The following is a 15,874-nucleotide window of genomic DNA, read 5'->3' as shown; positions in this document are numbered from 1 at the left end:
CTAAAAGTTTAATAAACACGGGCACTTTCCCTTTAGAAGTCTAACTTCCTTGCGTACCATCTACAGTTGCTGAACCTTGATGTAAAAGCTCCTACTTTACCCATCCCTAGGGAATCCCTCTTGGCTCTTTTACAGCTGGGCATAAGGTCGTTTTATATAGTACGTCTTTCAGGGCCTTTGGTTCCAAGCCTCCATCTTTCCTGAATCCATACATGAATCCATATATCCCATAGGCAAAAATGAGGGGTTCCAGCTCAAGCTGACAGTAGTTAAGACACAACAGACATTCCTGTACATATTATCTTACAGGTTTCCTAAGAAAGCCATGACAAAGGATGTAAAACCACTCCTTCCAGAAGACACACAATCCTTCCTTCCCAGCATACATTCCCTTAGGTGATAATCTCTACTATTCAAGAGGACAGCATTGCACACTGGGAAGAGTCTGGTTAGGGAGAAGACAATTTTACCCAATTTGCCCAACATCTCCAGCTGGTTTGGTCTACCAGAATGAAAGGATTTAGAAACAAGAGGCAAAGCACTGCTAGGCACACACTACCTATCACCAAAGAATTTAAAGGACATTTGATAACCATGAAATAAATGTTTATTTGAATTTTTCAGATTAGTTGCACAACTAATTCATGACAAATTACCACATGGATTTTATATGTTCCTTAGGACTGAGGTTTGTCGATGACTTCAAATTTGGGATCTAAAAAGAGGGAAATATTTCAGGCTTAGTCAGACTGCAATAACAAGATTAGGTACCATGCTGAAATTTGCCAATAAGATTTTTTTTTTTAAACATGTGCAGAGAAACACAACAGTTGATAAACTTTCAACCCCTTCTATGAGCGGGGCTCTCTATTATTCTGTTACATACATGTGCTGTGTAACTAGACCAATCAAATGAGGAAGGTCTCATGATTCATGAAGTGATCCCAGTGCTTTCCACACTATACGAACTTCACATGTAACTGTCACTTAACTTCCAAATGCCCCCAAAACCTCTTAAGGATGAGTGACAGAGCATGTTCATTAACAGGAGCGAGGTCCTAGCTCTAGAGAAGAACAGACATGTTCTCTACCTATAGCAATCCCCAGATGTCGTTTGTGACAAGACTTACCATCAAATTTGAAGGTAGGAAACTTATCCATCTCTCCTTTGCCATACATTTGTCTAAGCTTATAAAGCTCTCTGTCCAGATCTTGCTGATACTCTGGGCCAATATCAACAGGTCCTCCAGATGCCCTAATTGAACAAAGAGAACTAATTTATGCACTAATTAAAATGAAACCAAACAAACAAAAAACTTAAAACTACTCTTTATCATCAAATCTTAATAAGGTACACATGTGGGGGGAAAGAAGGGGTTAAAAAAATGACTATTCTATTTGCATCTCAATTCAAATTATTTTAGACCGAGGTTTCAAAGATGAGGTAACTTCACACAAATCTCCAACGCTCAAGGATTGTTAGCATCAAAAACACTTACTAATCAGATTTTTCTCATGTTCTGAGTTGCAGTATATGGAAGATGATGTAGTTCAGATTTAAAAAGAAAAGAAAAAGACCCAAACCAATAAAACAAAAATTGCACACCAAAATCCATTGGAGGCCTGAAATGTTAAGCCTGGGGGCTGCTAAATAATAAATGATGGAGGGGCTGACTCCGGGACTTAGCTTCCACTCCCGCTCCCCAGTGTGCTCACAGCCCTCCATCAACACCACTTCCAGGGGAACCTACACTCTTCTGACCTTCATAGCTACTAGGCATACTGTGGTACACGGACACAGACACACACACACACAAACAGACACACACACAGGCAAAAGGTATGCATTAAATATGAGATAACAAGAGTTATTACAAATACATGGCTTCTGAAGCTGTGTACTGTATACACGTGTGAACACCAGAGGTGGATGAGGATATCTGGTGACTTTAGCTCTCTAGCTCTATCTCTCCACCTCCCTTTCAGAGACACCGTTTCCTACTGAACTTAAGTCCGTGGACTGGCTAAACTGGCTGGCCAGAAAGACCTCAGGGATAATCATCAGACTGGGCAAATGTTGCTGTGGCTACTGCATCTGGCTTTGACACTGGTATGGGGGATCCAAACTCTGGCCCCTCTTTATTATGCAGCAAGTTCTTAACCAACTGAACTATTTCCAGGTCCTCAAGACTTTTAATGACTGCCTGGTTAGCTAAGTTTAGAGAGCTTGAGGCTTCGATCAAGGTGGGTGCGGCCTCTGACATTTGTCTTAGGTCACTACTGTTATGAAGAAACCCCACGAGCCAGCACAGCGGCGTGGGGAGGAGAGGCTGATCTTGCTTTAAGCTTCCATATACTGCTCATCATCAGAGAACGTGAGGACATGGACTCAGGCAGTGAAGAACCTGAAGGCAGGAGCTGCTGAAGAGGACATGGAAGGGCGCTGTTACTGCCTTAGTCCATAAGGCTGGCTAAGACTGCTTTCTCATGGACAGCACGACTTCTGGTCCAGCGTGTCCCCGCAGTGATCTGGGCCGTTCCATAGAGAATGCCCTACAAGCTTGCCTATGGTCCTAGCTTATGGACACATTTTCTCAACTGAGGCTACCTCTTTTCTGATGACTCAAACCTGACTTGTGTCAGGCTGACATAATACCAGCATAACACTGTAACCCGAGATCATCACCTACAAAGTTAATATTTAAAACTGAGCACTCTCCTCCCGTATCCTATACCTCTGAGATCGAAAGTGTGTAATCCTCCAAACAAATTTTATGCTTTCTAGTTTTTATACCTTACCTGATATTTTTCTGTCCTGAAAGTTATAACCCTCCTACTCCCACTTACCTGTCCAGTCTTTAAAACAACTATTTTTTTTTGTTTTAGATTTTTTTTATTCGATACATTTTTTATTTACATTTCAAATGATTTCCCCTTTTCAGGCCCCCCCACTCCCCGAAAGTCACATAAGCCCCCTTCCCTCTCCCTGTTCTCCCACCCACCCCTTCCCACTTCCCTGTTCTGGTTTTGCCTTATACTGCTACACTTTCCAGAACCAGGGGCCACTCCTCTGTTCTTCTTGTACCTCATTTGATGTGTGGATTATGTTTTGGGTATTCCAATTTTCTAGGCTAATATCCACTTATCAGTGAGTGCAAACCATGACTGATCTTTTGAGTCTGGGTTACCTTACTTAGTATGATGTTCTCCAGCTCCATCCATTTGCCTAAGAATTTCATGAATTCATTGTTTCTAATGGCTGAATAGTACTCCATTGTGTATACATACCACATTTTTTGCATCCACTCTTCTGTTGAGGGATACCTGGGTTCTTTCCAGCATCTGGCAATTATGAATAGGGATGCTATGAACATAGTGGAGCATGTATCCTTATTACATGCTGGGGAATCCTCTGGTTTATGCCCAGGAGTGGTATAGCCAGGTCCTCAGGAAGTGTCGTGCCCAGTTTTCTGAGGAACCGCCAGACTGTGAACATTTACATTCACAATGTGCTTTGTCATCTACCCACTTACTGTCGCTTTGATTTGTACTCTCTTATCTTGTCCACGAAGAGTTTCTGTATAGGATCAAGTTCCTTATTAAAGGCCACAGCTGTAACACCAATGTTCCTCCTCAAATGCACAGAGACTGCTGACCGAAGGACAGAGGAGAGCCTGAAGATCCTCTGAAGAATCATGGTTGAGTCTCTGGTACTACAGAAACATAAGAAGTTAATGTGCTTTTCATAAAACACCTTAACTACATCATGTGCTGAGAACCTAATTCTATGAATTAGATTACAGCACTAAATTACACCAGAACTCAAGCTATGTCTGTGCAGTCATGTAACCCTTCCATTACAAGGCCTTTCCTTCTTCTCAGCAGGCCCTGGGACCTGGGAATAGCTGAGAGTTCTAGAGTTAAAAGGGAAGAGAAAACACATAATAATAAAGGGTAATACTTTTTTTTCTCCCATGATCTAAATCTCAGGCCTGAGGCTGTTTAAGAACACTGCTTGTCACCAGCAGGAAAAGACAAACTGCCTATACTGTGCCAGTTTCCATGACCTCTCAAAGGGACAAAGAGAATCAAGACAGCTGTCTTAGCCAGGAGTGAGAGGCTGAAGTTTCCACTCAAGGCTCACAGGAAGGAAAACAGCTTGGCCTGCTATTGACTCAGGATCCTAGCCACTTAACAGTCTAACCAATCAACTTCCAAAAGAAACAGCAAAGAAAAACAGCTGAAAGGCCAAGTGAGCCCTGCAGTAACAGAGAGATACAAGCTCATCAGAGAAAGGGTTTACTGAGGGTCTAAGTCAAAAGTTTAAACATCGAGCTTAAAGCCTCTCTACTCCTCAGACCCTTGAAGCTAAAACAAGTAATTCTAGCCGGGCGGTGGTGGTACACGCCTGTAATCCCAGCACTCTGGGAGGCAGAGGTAGGCGGATTTCTGAGTTCGAGGCCAGCCTGGTCTACAGAATGAGTTCCAGGACAGCCAGGGCTATACAGAGAAACCCAGTCTCGAAAACACCAAACCCAAAAAATATAATTAATAATAATAATGATAACAACAACAACAACAGCAATTCTGAATAATAATAATAATTCTGTAGCTCAAAACATTGATAAATACATTAAAGGAGAAGATTTTCTTGTTGAGGCCTGAGTAAAATAGAAATTTAAAGATTAGAATTCAAAAGTATTCCAAATTACAAAAGTATATCCAAGCAAGAGGTCCAATAGGAAGAGATAGAGGCTGAAACTTAGGACAAAAAAATTCTTCCCATCTAGACTTAGTTAATAAAATGAAAGGGCTCAGCAAACGCTAGTGAAATAGCACTAGAAGGGCGACAACTGTAATGAATAGCTTCCAGACATTTCATTAGACAGTAAGTGTAAACTTGAAATAAACCAACCCCATCGCCCAGCGCACATCTATAGTAACTGTTGTACTACCTTATGTCCAGTGTCTCACACTCAGGGCTTCTCTGAATGGCAGTGACAAAGGGCACTCGACCCCCTGAGGAGAGACCCTGCTATGCCAGCTTCCGGTGCTCTCACCAAGCATATCTGCCTGCTGACCCATCACTGCTACTAAATGAGAGAGAACCATGGAACACTGCTGCTAGTTCATAAGAGAGACAGTGCGGACAAGAATTTAAAAATCTTTACGTTAATTTGGCAAAGTAATTTGTCTTGAATTTAGTAATATCAACAACTACAAAAGTGGTGGTGGAGGGGTATGGTTTCATTCCCAGCCCTAGGAGTTTTGTTCCGTTTTTATTGAAGCCAGGACTGGTATCAAGCTTATGATGCCAGCACTGGGAGGCAGACACAGGCAACCCTTTTGGAGCTCACTGGGCAGCCTAGTCTGGCAAGATCGTGGACACTGACTGACCCTGTCTCAAAAAGCAACGTGCATCGTACCTGAAGAGTGACAGTGGAGGCTGACCCTGGCCATCGGAGAAACACATGCACAAGTGTCTACATATATACGCACACCCAAATAAACACACAGATAGATGGATAGATAGACGGGCAGATGGATGGACAGACGACAGAAATATATTGACTATAAGCCAGCTGACTGGCAGGATGGTTATTAAATATATGTGAAGGGAGAGAGTGTCTAATTGCCTCTCCATGGGCACATTTATTGTCCAGATACAATTTTGGTTGTCCTGAATTCATCGAATGAAGGTGGCCTGTAGTGGGTAGAGATTGGGCACACGGCTATACTCCCTACAACATGACAAACAGCAATCCTCCCCGTCCTCACTTCAAAGGGTTATCTAATTTAAAGTGTCAATAGTACCAACTCCAACAAACCTAGAATAACATTTAGTACTGCTGGAAAAAAAAATCAAATAAGCTGTGAGTTTTCATTCACCGATCACGATAAAAACAAAATATTTGAAGAAATCATGTCATTCATAATTTACCAGAGAATTATTCAGGTGAAAGAGCTACAGGTAAATAAACAAAGACTTTATAAGAAACCATCACCCAACTCATTCTAGAAATCAAAGAACACATTTAAGACATATCAGTAAGGTAGCAATACTTCTTTATCCCTAAAAATATTGCAAAACACTCCCATCTTGCACACTCAGGAAATACTCTCTAAGTGTTAGGGGAGGGTGTTCTTTGAGTCTTGCTTATAGATGATTAAAAAAATATATCTAAAGAAGGTTATTGTGCCGGGCGGTGGTGGTGAACGCCTGTAATCCCAGCACTCTGGGAGGCAGAGGCAGGCGGATCTCTGAGTTGGAGGCCAGCCTGGTCTACAGAGTGAGTTCCAGGACAGCCAGGGCTACACAGAGAAACCCTGTCTCGAAAAACCAAATCCAAAAAAAGAGGTAATTGTTTACCAAACATTCTACAGTCAACCTGCTCCCAATCTAACTACAAAGACAGTCATTTCTTCTACAAGACAGGCCATATACGTTTCCACTTTCAATAAAGAAACAATGATTTGCAATTTGAATTTCTAATATCGTACTTGCTGAATCCCAAACATACATGTATATGTATACTGGCCTTCAAAATCCTACTCAGTCGTCCAAACAATGAACACATACTCTCTTACCAAAACTACTTGTTGGTTCTCCTTTACTGCCTTTCACTCTTTCAAATTAAACAGAGAATGTGATCTGTTCACTATCACACAGAAGACAAATGCCATCATAAGTGTAAAACAGCATCTGTGACAAATTCTGTACTGAATTAATATCCGGTGCTAGCTAGATGCTTGTTAGGGGTCTGATATTAAAAATATCAGGAAAATCATGGAGGGGGGAAAAAAGTTCAAACCCAAAGGTGTAGCCTTGGGAAAGAGCATAGCTCTATTCACCGTGGCTGACTGACCAGCTCAGCCAAAGGCTAGTCCAATCTGTTTGCTGCCTGTGAGTATCTAATCATTAAAGTCAATCGACAAAGCTGTTTTAGCAGCATAGTTTCTAGATGGGTTGCAAACGTTTAGGATATCACTGTTGCTATTTTCCGTCTTAGGAGGCACGACCTGCTCCTGCATAATTCGCAGGCTTCTCTGGCGGGCTGTGACCTTGGGTTGCCCGTGCGGGATGCAAGCTCACCACCCCGCCTTTTTCTTTTTTTTCCTTTCCTGTTGGCCCAGCTCTCAAAAGAGTTATCAACGGCCTTCTTTATTGGGCGTAGGGCAAACTTTAATACCCAGCAGGGCCGAGGTCACCTGTGACCCCAGGCCTGGCCAGGAAGGTGCCAAGGACACAGGGCTGCGCTCTCCTACTAGGGCAAAGGTGATGGGCAGCCCTTTCTTCGTGAAGAAACCCAGAATCGCAGTCCCAAGAGGCCTCGCTAGCCTAGTCACCCTCCCAGTCACCTTGCACCGAGTCCCGAGCTGCCAGAGTCACCGCCGCCGCCACCGTTCTACTTCCGGCCCTGGCTCCGCCTACACACGCCTACCCGCCATCGCAATGCACTATGGGCCACCGCTTCAGTCGTTCGACGCTCACCGGACAGGAAGCGCCTGGAAGAGAGTCTGCGACCGGACGCCTCTAGGTGAGACAGAAGCCAAACAGGAGGAGGAAGTGGAGGGTAAGTGCTTCCGGGTCCCTCAGCCAAGACTCCGCCATCTTCCCTACACTTAACTTCACCCCCTTTCTCCCTCTTGGAAACACTGCACTGTACGCATGCGTACTTTGGCCTGGCCCCTAGTTCAAGCTCCCATCGGAGTCAGCGTCCTGATCCTTGGGGTTGGGGAGGTGGATGTAGTGTAGGGTAATACGAGCGCGTAAAACAAAGCGCCTTGGGGCGTTTGTGCCTCGTGAGCCCCCGTTGTCACGGGCGCTCGTGTCGCGCAGCCTGCTGGGAGTTGTAGTTCCAGGCCCAGGGGTGCCTGGGAGGCGGGAGAGGGGCTGGGGTTCCTTAGCGCCGATTCCGCGGGAAGGGCCCCGGGGCCTCATACTGCTACTCGCGGGAGCGGCGCAGCTTACCCGGAGAGGCGCTGTACCTGGAGCCCGCGCCGCCTCCGTTCCCAGCCGGCTCTGGAGCGCGGGCGAGGGCCACGGGACGGATTCCGGAGCTGGTGAGTGCGGCCGCGGGCTGGCGGGGAGCGCGGGCCCGCGCGGTCGGCCTGGTTCCGGGGCTTTCCCCCGCCGCGGCCCCCCCGCGGGCCGCCTCTGTGTTTTGTTTCCGCTGGTCCCCGGCGCTGTGACTCCCATTTCCGTTCGTGGAGACTTGAGGGAGCCGGGTGGGGAGGGGCGGGAGAGGCTGTGCGGGAAGCCGAGGGGAGGGGCGCGGGGAGCGGCATGGCCCGGGCTGCGGGCTGCGCTGCGGGACGCGGCCGCGTCGCCCGTGGCCAGGCGCGGTCCGGTTTCCGCGCGTCGTCCCGGCGCTCCCGGGTCTCTCTGGAAGGTGCCAGACCTGTCTGTCCCCGGACTCAGCCGTGCCCGCACTGGAACTGTCTCAGAGCCGCTCCGGTGCCACCATTCTAATGTATAGGATGACTTTCCGTTTCTTTCCCGAAGATGTCAGTGAAAGTTAATGTACCCTGCCAACTTTTTAGCCCCCTTTTTGTGGTTGGTGTAGTGCAGTGAGCACAGCGATGGAGTTTAAGGGATTCCACCAGCATAAGCATTTAAGGGTCGACAGCATAGAGGATGGTGCCAACGCATCCTTTCAAGATGATTAAGCAGTCATCTGAAACTAAATCCTTAGGTAGGCGAGTGAGGTGGTTCGACAGGTAAAGGCTCTGACTGTTCAGCCCTTGGAATCCGGGTGGAAGGAGGACAGGACTGACTGCCCTCTGCCCTCCACAAATACGCATGCGCACGTGTGTGTGTGTGTGTGTGTGTGTGTGTGTGTGTGTGTTTGTGTGTGTGTACGTGTAAGTTTGTGTTGGGTGTGTGTGTCACATTCTAGCCTGGCTGACCTTGAACTTGCTATGTAGACCAAACCGGCCTAGAGTTTAGAGGTCTATCTGCCTCTATTTTTTTGGAGCGCCAGCATTAAAGGAAGGCACTACCACGCCTAGCAAAATAAGTGCAAATTTTTTATTGGTTATTTTATTTATTTACATTTCAAATGTTGCCCCCCTTCCCAGTCTCTCCTCCTCTATTTTTAAAAACAGGTATATCGAGCTAATGATAGGTCTGACTGCTGCTGGCAAGAGCAAAACATTTATACAGATCCACCGTTGATTGTCCCGGTCCTAGGTACCCCACGCCACTGGACACTGACCACCTTGTTAGCATGTTTTTTTTTTTTTTTTCTTTCGTATTTGTATGAATACCTGGATGCCAACTGGATTTAAGTCCATTTTATCTTTACTCCAAGTACAGAGAAGCATAACCTAGGGATATGTAGTCCCACTCAGTAGACTTGAGAGTTGACTAAATAAGTACTAAGTGAGATAGTAAGTTCGAGAACCCGGGGAGGCCAAGTGCTGACTAACCTGAGTCTCTGGCAGCTGTACAACAGACCTACAAGAAAATGAAAACCGGTAGTTTTGAGAACTCACATGCCCTTCATGAGAAGGAGGGTTTGGGTGAGTGAGGGGCATTCCAGATAGGCTGTCCTGGAGCTCACTCTGTAGACTAGGCTGACCTTGAACTCAGATGCACCTGTCACCAGCCTCCTAAATGCTGGGATTAAAGGCATGGCCACTGCCTGTAAGCTCAGTTTTTGACTGTTTAAAAAATTAATTCATTCACTATATCCCAGTCATCTCCCTCCCTGTCCTCTCCTCACCCCATTACTCCTTCGAAGGGAAGCCCCCCTTTGGTTTCCACCCTAGGACATCCAGTCACAGTGGGCCTACGCCTGTCTTCTCCCACTGAAGCCGGACTAAGTAGTCCAGTTAGGGGAAGGGGATCTGTTGCCAAGCAGCTGACTTAGAGACAGCCTCCATTCCAGTTGTTAGGGGTCCCACATGAAGACCAAGCCCCACAGCTGCTACAAATGTGTAGGAGGCCTAGGTCCAGCCCTGCATGCTCTTAGGTTAGTGGTTCATCCCTCACAGGTCCAAGTTGTCTCTGGAGGACTTCCTGAAGTGCCCTTGACCCCTCCACCTCCCTCATTCCTATCCCCAACTCTTCCACAAGCCTCCCTGAGCTCTGCCTGATGTTTGGCTGTGGGTCCCTGCATCTGTTTCCATCTGCTGGATGAAGCCTCTCAGGAGACAGTTATGCTAGGCTCCCGTCTGCAAGCATAGCAGAGGATCATTAATAGTGTCAAGGCAGTTTTTAACTTTTAACCAGATTTGGTTTTTGTTCTTTACACATGAAACACAGATGTACATGCTATAGTTTTTCCTAATGTTGACCATATTTTCTAGGAAATAAAATACAACGTGGGGAGTTACTTTTCAATTTCATTTTGGAGTGATTTACATTTGTGCATTTCCTCATACCTTGAAGTCGTTGATTTACTTTGGTGTGAATTTCATTTTTCTGTGTTGTCCTTTGCCAACTTTGATAGTTTGTCTTAACTTTTTTCCCCTTTTATCAGTTAATTGAAGATTTGACCTATTCTGCTTATTAGTCCCTTGTCAGTTTCAGGAGCTATAGATACCTTTTCTGTTCTGTGATTTGTCTGCTAACAAGAGTTTTAATCTTTATGTAATTAAATCAGGTTTTTAGCTAAACAGTTGTGATCCATCTCCATGTTATGCTTCAGCTTTGGATCCAAGTTGCTTTAATAATAGTTGATGTATCTTTCATTTGCTTTTGTAATGACCTAATTAACTTTCTGATTTAGACTAGGCCAACATGTAATTCACCTGAGGTAATTGTTGTCTCAGAGGCTTACTGCCTTTATCTGCTAACCTAGGCCTAGCCGTGGAAGATTCTAGCATCTCTACAGTCTTATCTAGTCCTAGAATGTTTTCAGCCTCTTAGACCTAACACTGGATAAACTCATCCTTTCTAGCTCTTTCTGACCTCTAGCTGCCTGGTTCACTCAGCTGTTCTGGCTCAAAACTCCTCTCCACACTAACTGATTCAGTCTGGTTTCTCTCTCAGCCTCTCCTGAATTCCCTTGCTTAGCCTCAGAGTAACTAGCAATCTGTTCTAGTCTTCTGGCTTCTTATCCTCCAGCCTGTTCTGTCTTTACCTATGTCTATCTTGTTATCTCTTCAGCCTGGCTATAACTGTCTTTGTAAAAGTGTCTCCTCTCTCTTCTTGTTACTCTGTACGCTGCTCTCACGTAGCTTCCCTTTCCTTTCTCTTCATGTTATTCTGTCAAATCTTTCTGATTCCTCACTTTGTCTGCCATGTTATTAGACATCACAAACACTGGTGCTTCCCTCTGTCAACTAACAACTTTACGTTCATTGCTTGGGATTAAAGGTGTGTGTCCTAAGGGCATGTCTATATTCCAGCTAAAGGGATTAAAGCTAAGGACTGAGCCACACTACAACTAGATACAGACCCCATCCCTCCCCCACCCCAGTAAATAACACAATCTTGGACTCACAATATGCTCAAATATCCTGCAACACCAACAAGTTCCAATACATAGAGTAATGAAGTCACCATATCAGGCTAACACTTTAAACATCTGTTTAAACAACTGGCTAATAAATGCTGTATGTGAGCTTTTACATATTAGAGTACCTTTTCCCCCTCTGATTTAATTCGGTTTTGCTCTCTTATTCATATCTGGAGATTTTTTTTTTAAAAATTAACATTTAACTCTTCCAGGACTGAACTTTTGAAATACTTCAACCATGACTAAGAGAGAAGCAGAAGAACTGATAGAAATTGAGATCGATGGAACTGAGAAACCAGAGTGCACAGAAGAAAGGTTGATATTTTTGAATTTATCCATTTTAATATTATTAGTATACCAAGTTAACGGCCAAGGAGCAGGCCAATGCGTTTGTTTTTAACCTAATCTCACGGTTTAGAGAATTAACGTATTGGAGTTTGGATTATGTCATCCCCATCTGACTTAGTAGCTCAGAGAGGAAGGCATTTCTGAAGTACAGGCAGCTGTAAGCTTAGTTGATCCAGAGCCTGTGGTTATAGTAGTCTGCTCCCACCCCCGTCTTAAGGATACTCTTCTGCCCCATACCCCCACCCCCTCACCCCCACTGTTTAAGTGCTGATGACTTTACATCAAAGACAGTTTAGTTCAACCTGGACTTACTTAACATTAGTTATTTATGAATATCTGTAGAAGATAACTAAAAAGCATAGGCTGCTGTGCTTATAGCCAAAAATATGCCAGAAGTGCTCACTTAGTCAAAAAATTTTTTTTCTTTTTTACATTAACCAAATATACTATTTTAAACCCATTAGTGAGTTTGTTTTATAAACTTTAGATGTTTTAAGAAAAAAATGTATATATATTCACTAAATTTCATAAGTATATCATTTTGGAAAATATGTAAATATAAAATGACATGTCTATATGTATGCTCACATCCATTTATATGCTTGTTTGTATAGGTTAAATGTGTGCACCTGCATGCCAAAACATGCATGCAGAGGTCAGAGGTCAGCCTCAGGTCTTGGTCCTTACCATCCATCCTATTTAGACAGGAGCTCTTGTGTTTGCTGCTACACAGGCCCATCCAGTTGGCCTGTGGGCTTCTGGGGATGTTCCTGCCCTGTCTCCCGTCTCACCGAAGGATGGTGGGCTGTGTGCTGCCACACCTGGCTTTTCGTGGGTTCTGAGTGTCCGAACTCTGGGCCTCAACATGGAAGTGCTCATGTCTGCTTAGCCATTTCACCAGATATGCACTCGGGTTTTGTTAGGAGATTTAGTTTTAGTTGTAATTTTAATTATGTGTGTGGATGTGACTATGTGCAGGTGAGTTCAGGTGCCAGCAGAGGCTGAAGCTTCAGATCACCCTTCAGGTGGACCAGCTCCTGTGCCCAAGGCACTCAACTACTGAGCCCCCATGTCACACCTATTTTTAATACATATTTTTGATAACTTAGAGAGGTTTAAGTCATATTTAAAGTAAATATACTGTGAAACTTAATTCCTTAAATACTACTTTTTCGGTCTCTTCCTTGCCCTCCTGTAAGCATTTACAGGAGAAATATGTCCACTTACTTATCAAGGCTTCGAACCTATTTGAACTGTGACATGACAGTACACAGGAGCCCTAAGTAAGTGTTGAGAGGCAATATAGTTTTCTAAGAATACCACCAAGTAAGGCTAATTATACTAATTGGTTAGTTTAGATTGGAAGTATTTGATTTATATTATTACATCTTAATTGAGTAGTAGCAATCATGTATATAAAATTCTGGTTTGGTTTGGTTCAGTGTTGGTTTTGCTATGGGGGCTCCTATAGCATAGGCTGGTTTATGTTTCTCCATGGACCTGAGGATGGTGGATGTCCTCCTGCATTTGCTTCCCAAGTGCTATGATTATAGACTTGTGCCACCATCCCAGCAAATTGTACAGATTTATAAGGATGTAATATATTGCCATGTTTCTGAGCTTTAAATTCTTGAAAATAACTTGAGCTGTAAGATAAAGGCAGACATTTCTCTTTAAATAGTGTGTCTCCAGTATTTATTTATGTGCTGGCATAAACATTTGTGTGCGTAATTAAGTGTGTTTTCAAGAGTGCTTTAAATTTCAAGTTAGCTATGAGATTTAGTGTTCATATTGAGACTGCTAGTTGAGTCTAACACAGCATCAAAGAAGAAATGAGTTCAGAATGTAGGCAGGAAAGAAAAGAGTCTTAAAGATCATGTATGCCTTTGCTGGTGATTTTGTTTTGAGCAAAGTGTTAGGGTGACATGTAATTATTAATATTTATCTCCATTAACATTTAGCATTGTGGAACAGACCTATGCCCCAGCTGAATGTGTAAGCCAGGCTATAGACATCAATGAACCAATAGGCAATTTAAAGAAACTGCTAGAACCAAGACTGCAGTGCTCTTTGGATGCTCATGAAATTTGCCTGCAAGATATTCAGGTAAGGCTTATCTCTGTAGGTAGCTATAAATAGACTTGATCTATGATATAAAATTTGAGGACTTAGAAATGAAAATCCTTTCAACAAATTTCTTGTATCTAAAATTTAAAAGGTTGAGTAATAAAATTGGAATGAATGAATAATAAATCACTCATTCCTTTTTTATATTCATGAGTACCAAATCAAATTAAAATGGAAATGAAATTAAAAATGGAGTATTGGGAAGCACATTGACCCTGGAGACCAAAGAAGTTTGTGCTGACTGACTGAACTTTCCTTTATGTGAGTTTTCTTAACCTTTAAAGTGAGATCCCTTGCCTAAATTGTTTTTATTTCCTTTGTATTTTATTGGTAGTAAAATGTAAATACTAGTTGCTGTTTCTTGTTATTAACGGCATGAGGATTTCCCGTTGTAGTATGATATGTTTAAAGCATCCTCACAGACTTGTTCCACATTTTTCCCAGGAGATACTACTTCGTGGTAGTAAGGTTGCTGGAGTAAGACTGCTTAAGTAGTTTTCCATAACTTTCCTTAAACTCACAAATACTAGGATCTATATATTTTTCTCACATTAACATAGGAATATATTTTGTCAACTGGGCAGTGGTGGTGCATGCCTTTAATCCCAGCACTTGGGAAGCAGAGGCAGGTAGATTTCTGAGTTCAAGGCCAGCCTGGTCTACAGAGTGAGTTCCAGGACAGCCAGGGCTACACAGAGAAACCCTGTCTTTAAAAAAAAAAAAAAGAGCTGATCCAACATTTTCTCCAAAAACCAAAATAAACAAACAAACAAACAAATAAATAAATAAATAAAACAGTTTAGTACGCCGGTGGTGGCGCATGCCTTTAATCCCAGCACTTGGGAGGCAGAGGCAGGCGGATTTCTGAGTTTGAGGCCAGCCTGGTCTACAGAGTGAGTTCCAGGACAGCCAGGGCTATACAGAGAAACCCTGTCTCTCCAAAAACCAAAATAAATAAATAAATAAAACAGGAATATATTTTTTCAGTTTTTTAATTTTTTGCTTTGCTTTATTCTTTACTGTAATCCTCCTGCCAGCCTTTTGATACCATTTTTTCAATATATTAGAAAGCTTTGACTTGTTACTTTAAAAATTCAGAACTTCTGCAGTAACTATTTTACAAGATTCTATTATAAATTGAAATATGTTAATGGAATTTATTCATTAGTTGCCATTTTCCATAGTTTAATCTTTTTCTTTCAATATATATCTAGTAAATGTTAATTGTGATTGGATATTGCTCTCAAAAAATCAAGGACTATGATTGTACCTAAAACAACATGTTAAGTTTTCTTCTTAGTATTGAAAGATAACATGGTCTTTTGAAAGCAGTTTGTACTTAGGGTCTTACTAGAAGTGGAAAATGACCGAGAGTTCCATATCAAGACGTTGTTCCTATTTAATGCTCACCTGCCACAAGTATGGGCAATGGTATCTTTATAAAGATCCTTATTCATGCTTTTCCAGACAGTTAAGAACAAATCTTTTAAAACCATAATACTTACTACATAAATTCAGAATTGAAAGTAGTCACTGAAAGTGAGCTATATCTAGAGAACAGAGTTAAGTTCTTCAGAACACTTCCAAAGGATCCCATTGAATCCTATCAATCTTTAAAAGCTACCATTGTTTTAGTAATATTCTGCTGTGAAAGATCAATACCTGGCCTCGCCAAAATGAAAGAAGGCCTACAAAGTACTTGCTCTGTCAGAGCTTCTGAGTAAATGGAAGTATGTGTAACTTACCGACTTGAGAGCTGTCATTGGGTCTCCGGGCACTTCCTAGCCCTCCTGGCCACTCTGCTCGCCTGAAGGGAGCATGCTGGCTCATGCTGCTCATGTCCAAGCATGCCTTGGACATCACAGTGCCCGCCACCGCTGCCGGGAACACCTGTGAACCGTCAGATACTTGCCAGGTCGAACGTTCGTCCA

General features: G+C 43.2%; 2 protein-coding genes across 5 annotated transcripts in view; one reads left to right on the top strand and one right to left on the bottom strand.

Annotated features, from left to right (window-relative positions):
* Window positions 1-584: 584 nt before the first annotated feature.
* Window positions 585-7,528, bottom strand: Atp5pf (ATP synthase peripheral stalk subunit F6). 2 transcript variants are annotated; one of them, XM_052157976.1, is made up of 4 exons: window positions 7,493-7,528; window positions 3,534-3,713; window positions 1,131-1,255; window positions 585-715 (listed from the first exon to the last, which is right to left on the bottom strand). In XM_052157976.1, exons 2-4 carry the CDS (start codon window positions 3,695-3,697, stop codon window positions 678-680), a joined length of 327 nt encoding a protein of 108 aa, XP_052013936.1. In that variant the 5' UTR covers window positions 3,698-3,713; window positions 7,493-7,528; the 3' UTR covers window positions 585-677. The 2 variants fall into 2 exon arrangements, with proteins under 2 accessions (XP_052013936.1, XP_052013935.1); XM_052157975.1 differs by lacking the exon at window positions 7,493-7,528 and adding an exon at window positions 7,360-7,455.
* The window catches only part of Gabpa (GA binding protein transcription factor subunit alpha), a 26,189-nt gene continuing 17,794 nt past the window's right edge, over window positions 7,480-15,874 (top strand). For 2 of the 3 annotated variants that reach the window (XM_052157973.1, XM_052157971.1), the window contains exons 1-3: window positions 7,968-8,064; window positions 11,681-11,783; window positions 13,778-13,922. In XM_052157973.1, coding sequence (XP_052013933.1) covers window positions 11,707-11,783; window positions 13,778-13,922 — 222 coding nt within the window. In that variant the 5' untranslated portion in view covers window positions 7,968-8,064; window positions 11,681-11,706. Of the gene's footprint in view, window positions 7,575-7,967; window positions 8,065-11,680; window positions 11,784-13,777; window positions 13,923-15,874 lie in introns of those variants that run through there. The other variant, XM_052157972.1, reaches the window with a different exon arrangement.

Source organism: Apodemus sylvaticus, chromosome 15 (genome assembly GCF_947179515.1).
Source record: "Apodemus sylvaticus chromosome 15, mApoSyl1.1, whole genome shotgun sequence".
Classification (NCBI taxonomy): domain Eukaryota; kingdom Metazoa; phylum Chordata; class Mammalia; order Rodentia; family Muridae; genus Apodemus; species Apodemus sylvaticus.
Note: the sequence above shows the minus strand (reverse complement) of the source record. Positions and strands in the feature narration are given on the sequence as shown.

Bases quoted from the DNA above. Each gene is read 5' to 3' on its own strand.
- Atp5pf (XM_052157976.1), bottom strand. From the start codon at position 3,697: ATGATTCTTCAGAGGATCTTCAGGCTCTCCTCTGTCCTTCGGTCAGCA. The intron at 1,256-3,533 runs GTAAGTGGGTAG...TTGTTCAATTAG, and splicing joins GAGTACAAATCAAAGCGACA to GGCATCTGGAGGACCTGTTG. The intron at 716-1,130 runs GTAAGTCTTGTC...CCCTCTTTTTAG, and splicing joins TCCTACCTTCAAATTTGATG to ATCCCAAATTTGAAGTCATC.